The sequence below is a fragment of the Oncorhynchus nerka genome, linkage group LG5 (genome assembly GCF_034236695.1).
Source record: "Oncorhynchus nerka isolate Pitt River linkage group LG5, Oner_Uvic_2.0, whole genome shotgun sequence".
Lineage (NCBI taxonomy): Eukaryota > Metazoa > Chordata > Actinopteri > Salmoniformes > Salmonidae > Oncorhynchus > Oncorhynchus nerka.
In genome coordinates, this window is record NC_088400.1 from 41,961,683 (window position 1) to 41,977,607 (window position 15,925).

General features: G+C 39.9%; 2 protein-coding genes across 3 annotated transcripts; one reads left to right on the top strand and one right to left on the bottom strand.

Moving 5' to 3' along the window:
- Positions 1-1,440: 1,440 nt before the first annotated feature.
- LOC115129525 (polycomb group RING finger protein 1) lies at positions 1,441-6,731 on the top strand. 2 transcript variants are annotated; one of them, XM_065018674.1, is made up of 9 exons: positions 1,441-1,576; positions 2,527-2,632; positions 3,445-3,597; positions 3,845-3,916; positions 4,033-4,138; positions 5,177-5,222; positions 5,521-5,604; positions 5,925-6,005; positions 6,547-6,731. In XM_065018674.1, the coding sequence occupies exons 1-9, from the start codon at positions 1,490-1,492 to the stop codon at positions 6,595-6,597; spliced, it is 786 nt and encodes a 261-aa protein (XP_064874746.1). In that variant the 5' UTR covers positions 1,441-1,489; the 3' UTR covers positions 6,598-6,731. The 2 variants fall into 2 exon arrangements, with proteins under 2 accessions (XP_064874746.1, XP_029515813.1); XM_029659953.2 differs by having other exon boundaries at positions 1,443-1,576; positions 5,518-5,604.
- Positions 6,732-13,006: 6,275 nt separating this feature from the next.
- Positions 13,007-15,523, bottom strand: LOC115129930 (transcription factor LBX2-like). The gene is made up of 2 exons (XM_029660731.2): positions 14,787-15,523; positions 13,007-14,096 (listed from the first exon to the last, which is right to left on the bottom strand). Exons 1-2 carry the CDS (start codon positions 15,109-15,111, stop codon positions 13,654-13,656), a joined length of 768 nt encoding a protein of 255 aa, XP_029516591.1. The 5' UTR covers positions 15,112-15,523; the 3' UTR covers positions 13,007-13,653.
- Between the last annotated feature and the right edge of the window lie 402 nt (positions 15,524-15,925).

Below are 15,925 nucleotides of genomic sequence, written 5' to 3' on the forward strand. Positions count from 1 at the left end.
TGATCCTTCCTGGTGACCCTGTTGGAACCATGTCCAACTTGGGCATCAGGAGGGATCAGCCAATCGTGAAGAAGAAAATTGAATACTTTAAAATGGAGATAGCCTCAATGGCGCTTCCCATGCTGTAACAGATGCCTTAATGGCACGGATACAATGATGAGGCCTCTTTCCAGCTCTATGTTTTTGATGACCAGATAGCTAGCAACAATGACAAGAGGCTGCCATGTGGGGAATCGTTGGTGGCTCGTTTCAGCTAGTTTTATCTTGTTATTGATACCATGTCTTGTTTTGAGGTGTTTGACTGATCTATGCTAATATGGCTAAAATTAGTTAGCTAGCTAACCAACAACTGTAACGATGTATTTGAGAGACCATAAGTGCTCATTGTGCAAATGTATTTATGCTTTTGAATAACTATTGGAGACTAAATATAGTTGACATGTTATCAACAATCGAAGCCAACCCTGTCTGTTTTGCCCCATAGTTGCGCACACCAGTGGAGGCTGCTGAGGGGCGGACAGCTCATAATAATGTCTGGAACGGCGCAAATGGAATGGCATGCTAAACAACCAACCCGTCGATACTTGATTGATGAATTGAGGTCACTGATTAGTAAGGAACCCCCCTCACAAGGTTGTCTAGGTCTTAATTGAAAAGACAAAACAAAACCAGCAGACACTAGCGCCTTGTCCATGGAAGGAGTTTGACACCCTTGGGTTAGTTAGAATGTCTATTTCTCTGCTTTGAGATGAGCTGGCTACTGTTCCCAGGAGACTTCCAGTAATTGTGCTAAGCTAACAATATGCAGATTTCAACTGTCTCCAAGCTACATGCAGAGACATGCAAATAGTATCCATGAGTTAGTCTGACAGCATTGGAGTTAGAGGTTTCACTCACAGACAAAGTGACAGTGAGAACAAAGGAGAACAAGGAGAAGCAGAGACAGAGCGACAGCAGAGATAAACAGCACAACAGGGAGGAAACAGAGTTTTTACATGTTGTATTTGTCTTAAACATGAGCTGGTTAAAAAGAGCTTTAAAAATCATGTTTAGCCAATCATAGGTAGAGTAAAAGTTGAGGAACACTGCACTATAGTGTACTGTCTATGTTAATGCCCCGGGCTGAATCTTTGTCCCAGTCTGTCCCTGGACGTAATTAAGCACTTGTGTAATGAGACGGATTCTGTGTTTTCCCAAGCAAAAAAACGTTTTATTTGCATTTCCAATGAAAATATATGTATGTTGTTTCTGGACTATCCACCATGCTGTCTGGTTGACAATATGTCCGAGCGAAGCAGATTACTGTTTGATTTTAGAAGGGCGCTCCTCCCTCACCGCTTTTGCAATTTCTCGTCACGGGCCATAGACCGGTGCTCTGCAGCTCAGCATAATGGAAGCCGCCCAGTGGTAAAACGGCCTGAGTGGGGCATCTTCATTAATCCACCATCTTTGATGCTCTTCCACCCGGAAATAAGCAGCATTTTTAAAGATGGCGGAGCAAGGGCCAATGGCGATAGCTATGCGGCTAAGAAATCAACTCCAGTCCGTATATAAGCTCGACCCTTTACGAAATGAGGTAGGTACCAATTAGTTTCGGACTCTATAGACGCGACAAGACCAGTAAGAATTGTTGAGTTAAATAGAGCTGAATCTAGCTACATAACTACGACGAGGAAAAGCAGCAATGCGAGCGCTTCCTCCTGTCACCAAAGTGATGGAGAGAGAGCTGCCTACGTGTGCGCAGGCGTGTGTGGAAGAGTCTACCCGTGTTTTCTGGGCAGCTACTGCAAGGTCCTTCGTGCAAATGTGTACCGTTAACTCCCCGGTTTTACACCTGTAACGGTCTACATTATTAGTTAAAAGACGCATTTGCGTTTTGGATAAATGGAAATTAGTTTATAGGTAGCTAGCTAATTGTGTTTACTAGGCTAGCTAGCTTCTGGTGACGGACTTATCGAACCTTGCTTGTAAAATGACTAATATGTGTCTTACCTGTGTCCTTTATTTGCAATTCCATGTGTAGCGTACTGGGTTGCTAGCGATAACTTACAAATAAAGATGTATAGATTCTACACTGTTATTATTGACATTGTGTTAGCTTACGTTAACATAATAGATACTCTGCTACAATGTTGCAGCCACCTGACACGCCAACCTGTGTATGTGTGTGTGTGTGTGTGTGTGTGTGTGTGTGTGTGTGTGTTGGTTACATACTACACAAATTTTGCAGATGTTATCGCAGGTCCAGCGAAATGCTTATGTTTCTCGCTCCAACAGTTCAGTAAGAACTAACAGTGCGAAACAAAACAAACAAATCCCCAAAGTGAGAAATATCAACCTAGTGGAAAAGAGCAATCATCATATTGTTATTCGAATGAACTCATCAGCCTGTCTTCTCTAGAATGTAAACATTCTAGCTCGTTTTTGACATTAGTGTAATAAATTGTTGTGCTCAGAAAATAATTCAAGAAAATGAAGGTATACTTTCTACTCGAGATTTCAATAGCAACGTTATTATTGTTGAAGGAGGAAGTCAAGTTGAAGATCAAAGACCTGAACGAGCACATAGTGTGCTATCTCTGTGCTGGGTACTTCATCGATGCCACAACTATTACAGAGTGTCTGCATACATGTAAGTGGGCCCAGCCTGTGTTTTCAATGTTTTGGCTTCTTGCCCTCTGAGAAATGGGCAAACTGTTATAGACATGTGTATAAACCCTGGATTGCTGATGCCTTATTGGCACTCTCCAGAAGAAGTTGTCCTGCATAGGAATGAATGGAATTCTACAGTATTTACATGAATTGTTTCAAGGACAAGATTTACATTTATTTAAAGGGATACTTCTGGATGTTATTTACTTCCCCAGAGTCCAATGAATTTGTGGATACCATTTTGATGTATCTGTGTCCAGTATGAAGGAAGTTGGAGGTATTTTCGCATGCCAATGCTACCTAGCCTCAGCCATTGCGCTAAAGATACCCATAGACTTCCAGACGTTACCGCAACTACTTCTAACATCGTTCATACTGGACCCTGAGACATACAAATGGTATCCAATCCCGAACTATCTCGTGAAGTATTTGTTGTTGTAGTGGGGACAGTAACATTAGGACTTTATAAAAAATGATACTTTAAGGATGGCTCACGTAAGTATGGATTAAGGTGTCTGTAATATAATAAATGTGGCAAAAATGAATGTAAACATTAACAAAAGCATTTCTATAGAATCCAAAATATTTTTTTACAATGGTGAGGGAGTGCCAAGATGGAGGTGCAGTGGCTTCATAACAGTGCCCAATGTCTGTCATCTAGTGTATATATATATAAATATAAATCATTGGTCCTAGCCTACTTATTGCCTGTGAATGCGTAGTTGTATAGTACATTTTAATGTTATTATTAAATAACATTAATGGCTAATGTCTCTTCTGCATCAATTTCAGTCTGTAAAAGTTGTATTGTGAAATACCTCCAAACCAGCAAGTATTGTCCAATGTGCAACATAAAGATCCACGAAACACAGCCTTTATTGAACCTGAAATTGGATAGAGTGATGCAAGACATTGTCTACAAACTGGTTCCAGGACTTCAAGAAAGTAAGTAGGCTAATACTTGTTCTCATTTTTGTTACATAGTACATTAGTATTGGTTTTGTTGTTGCACAAGTCGAATAAAGAACAGTCACTATTTATCCTGTGTACTTTGGAGAGAAAATAGCTCTCAACTCCTAATTGGAACAGCGTTAGTTAAACTTCAGGAGGAAGCAGCATTGCATTGTTATCCATTTAGCATGGGTTGATTTTTGTATGTGAACGTCCTTTATTTTCTGTTCTTTGTAAACAGGTGAGGATAAGCGAATTAAAGAATTTTATCAGTCGCGTGGGCTTGAGAGAGTTGTCCAACCCTCTGGAGAAGGTAAGCCTTTTACAGGGATTATTTTTTTTTAATCCTAATTTCACGTTTTGTGAATGTACAGCTTTTCCCCCAATATGTTATTCGTTTGAAATGGTATCTGTGTGTGTCACCCCTAGACTCCATACCAGATGCTGCAGGATTACCTTTCACCACCTTTGACCATTCCAAGGCCCACTTTTACAGATACGACGAGCAGGTCTCGCTTTGTCTAGAGAGGCAAAGGTAAGCTTCCGTGTCATGCCTTGACAAAACTATTCGCAGACCACTGGACTGTAAACAAATTATATTTCAAGTGGTGGATTATCACTGTTAGACTTAAGTGTCGAAGTTCAGTCTTTTGGTTCTATATCCCCAATCAGTGTTTCCTCTAGCTGGCAATTGACATATTTTGTCCATTGTAAAAATACATAAAAGCCAACAATTTAAAAACATTGTTAACCCAGAAAATATCCTAATGAAAAATAAATATCCTCTAAAAATCACATTGGCTCTGCATGAAAACTGGTTCAGGTTGTCTTTCAATTGCATCTCTTTACTCTGCCCTTCTCCTCTGCCGGTCTGTCTCTCACTCACACACACAAACTTGCAACATTGCATGAACTGGTACTGGCCTGTCCATGACAGGGGGAGAAGTATTCATATATTTTATGACATTTTGCTAGATTTATCTCCCTAAAATCTCCCTAATAAAAATAATTTACAGAAATGTACAGTCCACCAAGGAGGATTATTTAGATAAAGTAATCTTGCTTCCTCTAATCTAATGTCTGGTCAAGTAGCCAGCTAAATGTTAAACTAGTGCAAATCACGCTAGCTGGTTGGCTACTGTACCAAGGATTGAGGCACTTAAAGTGAGCATATTGACAAGCATAGCCATGGGATTTTGGGTGCACCCCCTGAAAAATTAGTTTTTTTGTTTGTTTTTTTCTCTCACAAAAGTAGCTCTCTGGGCCTTTACTAGTCTTGTATTAGCGGACCAATATAGCCATCTGTAGCACAGGTTTAATTTATTTTTATTTTTAATGATGAGCAGCAGAGGAGGGAGACATTGCGCAAGGATCCAATGTTCACTTTGTAGACTTATTCTTCCTCCTTGCATAGCTCAATAATCATTGTCACTTCCATATCGGCAGTGGGCACTCCTAAAAGAAAATCCTTAGCCTACACATTGGTTGCATTCAGATGGGTTTCTATTACAAAATGCCCCTTAAAATCCCTGTGTGTGTCATGCCTTAATCATGTATTCTCTCATCCCTGCAGTTTATCTCTGTCTGGAAAAAAAGATAAGACCAAACTGACTCTTCAGGTGGGTAATGGACCTGCACCCTACCACCAGAGGTCTCTGTTGGTTTAAGGTGTAGTGTTCTGTTTGGATTGAGATGAAAAACAAAGGTCTCCATAAACAATACTTCTGTTAAATTTCAATTGCTGATGCATTTATGTTTAATTTGAGTGTGTCTGTCAGTCCTTACTAGAATTGCCCTCAAATGTTTTGGTATTTCTCTTTATTTACGTAATAATTTGGATTCATACGTGTGTTGAAGAGCAGAATCAGAGTTGTAGTAATGTTGTGGAAATGTTTCTCTGCCTCGTCTCTGCAGCAGAAGTTTGTGCGCTGCTCGGTCCGAGCCGAGGTGAGACACCTGCGTAAAGTGCTGTGTCATCGACTGAATGTGGAGAAGCACCAGGTCAGTCTACCCTCTAGCAAGACTACATTTTAAGCACATTTAAGAGGGCCATTTCAGCCCCATGTGCAGTGTGCACTTTTTGCAAACACTCAAACACAGGAACCACATCCTATGATTCCCAAAAAATATATATATTTTAGCCTGTTAGAGAACTGAACAAAGTTGCAACATTAGATTATCTGAGTGCTTTGAATATTATACACAAGATTAGTACATTTTGTGTCGGCTTGTGAATGTTTCAGAGAATTGAGTGCCATTGTACAGTTCACCCAGGACCAGTTATGTTTTGTCCTCTATGTGTGGTCTCCATTGCTCCACAGGTCCAGATGTTTTTCAATAATGAGTTCCTTCCAGATCACATGACCATGAAACGGCTGTGGCTCTCTCACTGGTTTGGCAAGGTACAGTGCTCTCAAGTTTAGCCAACAATTTTCATACTGAATTCCTTTACACTTGAACCAGCTTTTCCCATTTGGACAGTCGTTTAGAAAAAACCTACTGTGGGAGGAACAGGATTGTCTCAGATTTAATGAAATAATATTCCATATCAATTTTCTGTAGTGACTTCAAATTATGCAATATCTATGGCAATTTTACTCAAACGTTCTCTAGCACAATAAGTTATTTTGTTACTGTAGGCCCTATTCAATCAAGTAGTTTGTGTTTGCGGGATAAGAGAACAAATAATCTCACGTAATAATGACAAACATACAAGAGTGCATATTTAAATTATCATGCTGACACTTGATTCATTTCTCACTACACTTTCCTTAGTAATTCCAAATATGCTTAACCGCAATGTGCTAACTTTTTAAAAAACTTTCCTCAAATCTTGTCATCGGGTTATAATTGATTTGGGAGTTTCTTCAGAATTGTGTTAGTTTGATTTAATGTTTATGTGGGATCAATTTAGTCGTAATTAATTGGGTATTTTTATTCCAGGCTCAGCCGTTGGTTCTTCACTACACTATCAAGGACAAAAGGACAAGATAGGATTTCCCCCCTTTCTAATGACCTCAGCAGCTGTATATATTTTGTTTAATATATAGTATATTTTAATAGTGTTTGTGTACATATGTGTATTTTCCTCTTTGTATTTTCTTAAAAATAAATAGTGGACAAATGTGCAGAGTTCTTTATGATACTTTCTGGATATTTGCACTGCACTTACAACAGAAGCTGTATTCAATTATGGGAAACCATCAAGCCAACATCAAAATGGAATGAAAGAATGGATGCAACCATCAATGAACCAAGCAGTAATATCTCAATTAATTTTGAAAAGCTACTAATCTTGGCAGTTATGTAAGATAAAACATAGCATAATAGCATTGATGCTTTAGTAGTGAATATAATTTGAGGAGCAGAAGTATGTACACCGTGCTTTATAGGCCAGAAGATTAACTGTACAAAAATTGTAATCTACAGTGCATTTGGAAAGTATTCAGAGCCCTTGACTTTTTCCACATTTTGTTACATTACAGCCTTATTCTAAAATGTATTCAATATTTCTTTCCCCCTCATCAATCTACACACAACCCCATAATGACAAAGCAAAAATAGGTTTAGGCATATTTTGCAAATCTATTCAAAATAACCTTATTTACATAACTATTCAGACACGTTGCTTTGAGACTCAATTGAGTTCCGGTGCATCCTGTTTCCATTGATCATCCTTGATATGTTTCTACAACTTGGACTCCACTTGTGGTAAATTCAATTGATTGGACATGATTTGGAAAGGCACACACCTCTCTATATAAGGCCCCACAGTTGACAGTGCATGTCAGTGCAAAAACCAAGCCATGAGGTCGACGGAATTGTCTGAGGAGCTCCGAGACAGGATTGCGTCGAGGCACAGATCTGGGGAAGGGTACCAAAACATGTCTGCAGCATTCAAGGTCCCCAAGAACACAGTGGCCTCCATCATTCTTCATTGGAAGTTTGGAACCACCAATACTCTTCCTAGAGCTGAGCAATCGGCTGAGAAGAGCCTTGGTCAGGGAGGCGACCAAGAACCTGATGGTCACTCTGACAGAGCTCCAGAGTTCCTCTGTGGAGATTGTTGTCCTTCTAGAATGTTCTCCTATCTCTAGCACTCCACCAATAAGGCCTTTATGGTAGAGTGGCAAGACAGAAGCCACTCCTCAGTAAAAGGCACATGATAGCCCACTTGGAGCTTGCCAAAAAGGTACCTAAAAGACTCTCAGACCATGACAAACAAGATTCTCTGGTCTGATGAAACCAACTCTGGCCTGAAGTTGAAGCATCACGTCTGGAGGAAACCTGGCACCATCCCTATGATGAAGTATGGTTGTGGCAGCATCATGCTGTGGGGATGTTTTTCAGCGGCAGGGACTGGGTGACTAGTCAGGATGGAGGTAAAGATGAATGGAGCAAAGTACAGAGGGATCCTTGATGAAAACTTGCTCAGGACCTCAGACTGGGGCGAAGTTTCACCTTCCAACAGGACAACAACCCTAAGCACACAGCCAAGACAATGCACGAGTGGTTTCGGAACAAGTTTCTGAATGTCCTTGAGTAGCCCAGTCAGAGCCAGACTTACAGACCTGGAAATAGTTGTGCAGCGACGCTCCCCATCCAACCTGACAGAGCTTGAGAGGATCTGCAGAGAATAATGGGAGAAACTTCACAAATACAGGTGTGCCAAGCTTGTAGTGCCATACCCAGGAAAACTTGAGGCTGTAATTGCTGCCAAAGGTGCTTCAAAGTGCTGAGTAAAGAGTAAAAATTAGTATTCAGGGCATTTATTTAAATTTGGAAATATTTCTAAAAACCTGTTTTTGCTTTGTCATTATGTGGTATTGTTGTGTGAGGGTGATTTTAAGCAATTAGAATAAGCCGTTAACGTAACAAAATGTGGAAAAAGTCAAGGGTTTTGAATACTTCCCGAATGCACTGTAAAAGTTGATAACAAATACTGTTGAAGTTAACATACACCTTAGCCAAATACATTTAAACTCAGTTTCACAATTCCTGACATTTAATCAGAGTAAAAATTCCCTGTTTTAGGTCAGTTAGGATCACCACTTTATTTTAAGAATGTGAAATAATAGTAGAGAAGGATTTATTTCAGCTTTTATTTATTTCGTCACATTCCCAGTGGGTCAGAACACTCAATTAGTATTTAGTAGCATTGCCTTTAAATTGTTTTACCTGGGTCAAACGTTTCGAGTAGCCTTCCACAAGCTTACCACAATAAGTTGGGTGAATTTTGGCCCATTCCACCTGACAGAGCTGGTGTAACTGAGTCAGGTTTGTAGGCCTCCTTGCTCGCACATGCTTTTTCAGTTCTGCCCACACATTTTCTATAGGATTGAGGTCAGGGCTTTGTGATGGCCACTCCAATACCTTGACTTTGTTCTCCTTAAGCCATTTTGCCACAACTTTGAAAGTATCCTTGGGGTCATTGTCCATTTGGAAGACCCATTTGCAAAGAAACTTTAACTTTTTGACTGATGTCTTGAGATGTTGCTTCAATATATCCACATAATTTTCCTCCCTCATGATGTCATCTATATTGTGAAGTGCACCAGTCCCCCCTGCTGCAAAGCACCCCCACAACATGATGCTGCCACTCCCGTGCTTCACGATTGGGATGGTGATTTTTCGCATTGCATGTCTCTCCCTTTTTCCTCCAAACATAACGATGGTCATTATGGCCAAACAGTCCTATTTTTGTTTCATCAGACCAGAGGACATTTCTCCAAATAGTACAATCTTTGTCCCCATGTGCATTTGCAAACCGTAGTCTGGCTTTTTTTAATGGCGGTTTTGGAGCAGTGGCGTCTTCCTTGCTGAGGGGCCTTTCCGGTTATGTCGATACAGGACTTGCTTTACTGTGGATATAGATACTTTTTTACCTTTATCCTCCAGCATCTTCACAGTGTCCTTTGCTGTTGTTCTGGGATTGATTTGCGTACTATTGTTTGTACATATGAACGTGGTACCTTCAGGCCTTTGGAAATTGCTCCCAAGGATGAACCAGACTTGGAGGTCTACGATTGTTTTTCTGAGGACTTGGCTGATTTCTTTTGATTTCCCCATGATGTCAAGCAAAGAGGCATTGAGTTTGAAGGTAGGCCTTGAAATACATCCACAGGTACACCTCCAATAGGCTAATTGACATAATTTGAGTCAATCATAAGCTTCTAAAGCCATGACATTTTCTGGAGTTTTCCAAGCTGTTTAAAGGCACAGTGAACTTGGTGTATGTAAACTTCTGACCCACTGGAATTGTGATTAAGTGAAATAATCTCTAAACAATTGTTGCAAAATTTACTTGTCATGCATAAAGTAGATGTCCTAACCGACTTGCCTAAACTATAGTTTAACAAGAAATTTGTGAAGTGGTTGAATATCAACTCTTAATGACTCCAACCTAAGTTTGTGTAAACTTCCGACTTCAACTGTAAGTTTAATTGAGTTCAGTAGGCCAAGTGTGGAATGATCAAATGGGTGTATTGCAAAACGAACACTGAAGAACTCTAAATTCTTGTAAATCGTGTTCTTGAAAGCACCTATACCGTACTTCTTCATGCAGTGTGATACTTTGATGGCCTAACTGTACATACCTCTTGATGCAATTTTCTTTAGACCCTTCACGGTTTTTGCTGATAAGTTTTGTTTGGATAGGAACAGTTAATGAACAAAATCTGTAATAGCCATGCCAGCATTGGGTATCAGTGCTAACTCAGCCCATCTGAGGTAAATCAGTAATGCATTGTACTCAAAGCCATAACCAAATCTCTTTGTTTTAATGATTGTCAGTGAGACTTTTATGCCTGATGTTCTTCCTTCATAGAGAGCAATAGTAATGGTGTCTTTTTGTAGGCACTAACCGGCCTTTGACTGGCCTGGCTCGTTGGTCAAAGCCTATGGAGACATTGTTTTTTTTTGGGGGGGGGGGGGTGAACAGTGAAAATGTGGTCTGTAGTAAACACAAGCTTAGATCTTGTTTTGCTCTGAGAATCTTCATCTAAAGTCAATTTGAATTTTCAAATATTTATGTACTCAAAACAAGCTAAAAGGCTTCATAATTCATAAAGGTCATGTTTAACTGACTGATATCTCATGGAACAAAACATAAGATCTCCTAAGCCTGCGTTAACCTCGGACCTTATTTTTGGCGTTTATCCCAAAACCCCATTCTTTCCCCATTTTAATTTCCTCCATAGGAATGGCTGAACAAACCAGAGGTAACTCCTTTCCAGTTTTTAGGACAAGCTGTTGTGCTCTATTGCAAGTGATATCATCCCACTAAGCAACACTAGGTGGCAGACTTGATTAATTCATTACTTTTAGGTTGACAGGCAATCTTTGAGGGACATTATTAGTGGCGCTATGGTGTTGCTTGACTACAGAATAATTTACCTTTTGCCGTCTGACTCAACAATCATACAGGGAGATATGTGCCATTGAGTCTCAATGTTATTCAGTCATGCCCTGTGTTGACACCATATTCCATGTCATCTTTTGTAGCACAGTATATTTGTCAAGAAATACATATCCAGTAGTACAGTATGCTAAAGAAATGACCAAAAATGCTAATGATACAACGTTTGTTTTTTGGATTCACCAAAGCATGCACCATTTGGTATCACAGTTACCACTCGAATTCTTAAAGTTAAAAGTAATTTAAGTAAAGAAATATAGTGTTAGCAATCTCCACGTAAATAACATAAAGCACCACCTCAACCAATATCAACAAATACATAGCCTACTACATAAATTGTGCATCTGTGGATAAATTTTAACCATCAAGCTCAGTGGTGTTGGTGCCAAAGTCATCATGGGCCGTGGGATGGTAATCTCCCTTACTTGCATTGGATTTTAAAGCCGAGAAAAACTCAAATGTGGGTAAACCACCTCCGTTTAATTACAATTTTAGATCACTCATTTGTTACTCTCCATTAGTGTTTATTTGCAAATCCTTGAAATTGTGCATGCCACAACCAGGTAAAACTGTTGTAAGCTTAAGTACTTTAACAGTGTACCTCTACTGTAATTACTGTACCTACCAATGTAACAACTATGTTAATACATAGGTATTAGAGGCACAATGTAAAGTGCCCTTGACCAGTTGAGCACAAAATAGCCTGTTCATCGATACTAGTAATAAGTATTGCTATGGTTATTTAATATTAGTATTATTGAAAAGCTTGATACAGACACACGTTTGATTAAATAAAAGGATTCATGAAATATCACAACTGAGTATTTGTAACAGACTTTATCTCAAGAAACACTGCATAACCTTATACCATTTCGTTTGAGAGAATATTACATTGCAGAATTCCCAGCGCCCGCTCGTGGTACTATTTTTGTGTATGAAAAACGTCAAATGAAAGTCATTGATTTAACGTGGGTAGACAAATGTAATGTTGTGATAACATGCTCTATATTCATAATGTTCTAAACGAATACTTGGTTTTATTGGCCACACGTATGTAAACTTATGGATTTGTATTAAAGCTTATCCAACATTGTTTATGTAGACCGCAAAGTACTTTTCCCTTCAAAAAAAAGAGAGGAAACATTTGAGGCAAGCAGTGGATCAGATGCCTTACATCGTTGTGGGTCACACTTCTTTACCCAAGCCGAGAAAAAAACTATTGGCCTATCTGTCCAGTTCTGGCAGAGCCGCTCCACAATGCACCTATGAAAATCGAGTTGACTTTTCAACCCCAATGATTCCAAGCGATTACACCAATTGTGCGCACTGGCGTTCCGTCTTCTCCCTGTCTGAAGAAGCCCCCTTCATCTGGTTACAAGTGTTACATATGGACCGAAACTTATTCAAGCAGACTGCAGTTGGAACAACAAGGATGCAGGGGAGAAAGACAACAACCCTCCTATTTCCACTGCCTCCTATTGAGATGTATTCATTAGGACCCCCATGCTAATCAATTGCTATTCATGGACGTTTTTCTAAATTGCTATTCAGAAGCGCAGATGCGTCCCATTATTGCTGCCGGCTCAGTGAAAACTTTATGTACGGTGAGACGGGTTAACCTAATCAATCATGTTGACTAGTTTGTGTTAGACGATTCAGAAACCATATGGCAGTGGAGTGCTCGCAACCTTTTTTTACGCAGCCCCTGGTCCTTACCATCTTGTGACAACTGCTAAGGGAGTAAAAATGAAGAACTTGTTTAACTGCCGCTAATTGAGCCACTTCACGCCCAACGACCAGTAGAGTAGGCCTTCTGTCAACAGAAGGATATTCATAGATCCAAATCCGGTGTACTAGGCCTAACCAATACTTTGATGTTACCAGAAGTAAAACAATATTGCGTTCTAGATACATGTTCATGATACTGTTGCCTTATTGTATTATCTCACAAATTGTAGGTTAAACCGATCCACATCCAGACACAGATAACATGAAATACCATACCCTTTATTTACATAATGCTGGTTAAATAGAATGGTACAATAAAATTAGGCATATGATGTTTAGTTATTGAATTTATATACAGCCTAATTTATGCATGTAAAAAATTTGGCGATATGTCTGCAACGGGATAATGATAATGGCTTTTTACATGACTGCTATTGGCATTTATTTTAATGAAATATAGCCTACATCAAGATCGATACATATCCTAGACACCAATATTAATCTAGCCCATTTAGTTTTTTTTTCCAGTTCTGGGCATTTTGTAGAAGACGTGGGCCTAACCTTGGGCACATTCGAGTTTTTGGTTGATATGTCCTTTAGCAGCTGAATGTGGATGAAAAGTTAAATAATTGCCCACCCAACCCCAGCGTTAAATGTACATACACATTTTGCAGTCATGATCCTGTAACAAAACACTAAGTATTTTTCATATCCAATTAAAATAAAGATGTAGGCTATTCCTCAAATAATTTGGTGAAATTGAAACAGAAGACTTTACAGTCCTATTAATAAATTAAAATGGAGAAGAGGAGAAAGTAAACTTTCCTTTTTTTAGTTTCACTTCTCCCGCCGTCAATATCCGTGCAAAAGTTAAAAATGCCCTTTCTTAAAACATGGGCCTACTGTCAATCGTCCACCTCAATCTCTTCGTCCTCCTCTGAGAATTCGTCCGTGGTTTGATCTCTGGATGAAGAGGGGGACTGTGGAAATGCTCGGTGTCCTTGTGACGACGGGGAGATGCTTCCTTGCTGGTCGTCAATGTCTTCTTCCATGGTGACTAGCTTTTGCAGGGTTTGTGGTGGTATTTTCTTGAGCGACTCCACGTCCGCTTTCATCTCTTCCAAGTCTCTCTTCAGCTTGGCCCGTCTGTTCTGAAACCAGGTGATGACCTGAGCGTTGGTTAGCCCCAGTTGCTGAGCTATCTGGTCTCGGTCGGCCGGGGACAGGTATTTCTGGTACAAAAAGCGCTTCTCGAGTTCATATATCTGATGGTTGGTGAAAGCTGTCCGGGACTTTCTCCTCTTTTTTGAGGTCTGCCTCTGTCCAAAGGCGTTCACATGCTCACGACCTTTAGGGAACCAAAATACAGTCACTCTCCAAAACAATATCAGAACAACATGTCTACAAACGTCCTCAAGTGTGCCATGATTAGCAGCTTTGTTATTGAGGCTTTTTTTTAAAGGGTTACAGATGCAAACTATTTTTGTGAATGGCCAATTGTGGTGATGGGTATGGTTTGGTAATAACTTGTGGGCAGCATTCCATAGAGCCATATTACATTAATGACATTTATGTTTTACATTGCCCATGCATCATTAGGATTAACATGGCTGTCAATATCAGGATCTAAATAAAAAATAATTATACTAAATCAAACAGCCTATAAAATGTTGCAACTTAATTTAATGATACACCAGGAAGCACAATAGCAAATGTCGGTTTAGAGGCCTGCTTTGCCACCCAAATAAATCGCAGGTTTCCTTATACTGGTGTTTAGTATCTAACAAATAAACTCAAAATTGTGAAATAATAGAGGATAGATTACATCGCACAGGCATGATTGTTTGGGGAATTTAGGCTTAGCAATGGCTTGAGACAGCCTATTGCAATGCCTTTAAAAAACAAGTTTGACAACAGTTCACACAACCAATAGCCTATCAACAATAGCTATTGGAGATTATGCATATTTGGTTAATAAAATCACTAACTTAATCTGTACATATAAGTATTAAAACGTCATGTCTATTGAAATCCTTACCTTCAGCTGCTTGTATAACGCTGACTTCCAGACCTTTAAATGTTTTGCTGGCTAGTTCCTCCAGAGCGCATAACGGCGAAGAAGGAGTGGTAATACCGTTCCTTGCTGCGTTTGAGCCGGACACTTTTTCAATAACTCTCGGTGGACAGAGATTAGCAACTGATTTCTTCACCGAGGGTTTGTTTAGAATATCCTCGATACTGAACGGCGTCAGTGGCTTGTTGGAGTTGGCCGGGGGTGGAAGCTGGTCCAAAGGACCCCGTCTCCTCTCCTCGCCGCTGGACTGCAACACGGAGCCTGCCTTCATGTCTTTACTGGAGGTCATCGGCAGTCCAATGGAATTACTGCTGACAAAGGCTGGTTATTTCATTCAAATGCTAGTTTAAACGTCCACGAGTGTTTCCTTCGATTCGCGTCTTCTTCACAACCCACTTTTTTAAAAATCACTTTCAGTCGAATCTTGCAACTTCACTTGTCTGAAATGTTTTCTCCAAAATAACCATGCTTCGGGCGTAGGCTGCAGTTTCACAGGCAACCGAATTGTATTCCCTTCCAGAGAGAGACAGTTCCTCTGCGAAGTTCCATGAAGATCTTTAGAAAGTATAACGGGTAGTGGCTGGGGGCGATTCCTGCGAGGAATAAGCTGTCTCAAGGAACAAGAAAAAGCAAGCAACTGCTAACTAGTTATTGTTGATTGGGCGAAGTTCAATTAGAGAAACACTACACTACTTGCTGACCCGCTGCTGCGTCTTAAAGGGCCAGACCAAAATAACTAATTGGACGCGGGAATAGGAGGAGTGTCGCCCCAGCGTTGGGGATGTTTGAGGAGAGGGTGATGGCTTGAAATGTTTATGCATCTGCCCCCCTTCCCACAGGCAACATGTTCCCAGTGTATTTCTCTGGGAAGGGAGTTGATGCTCATTAAACAATGCCACAAGCATTCTTGTGAATAATGGTGTATTTTTTTTTATAGTACACAGCACGTCTAATTGACCATTTAAAAAAAGTTTAAGTATTGCAACCATTTGTAGCTTAATCATAAAAAATTATACGAGATTTGAAAGCACTTATGATTCGGAGACAAAAGGGTTAGGTGTATAATGTAAGTGCAAGTAACCACAAGATTGACCAGGGTACAT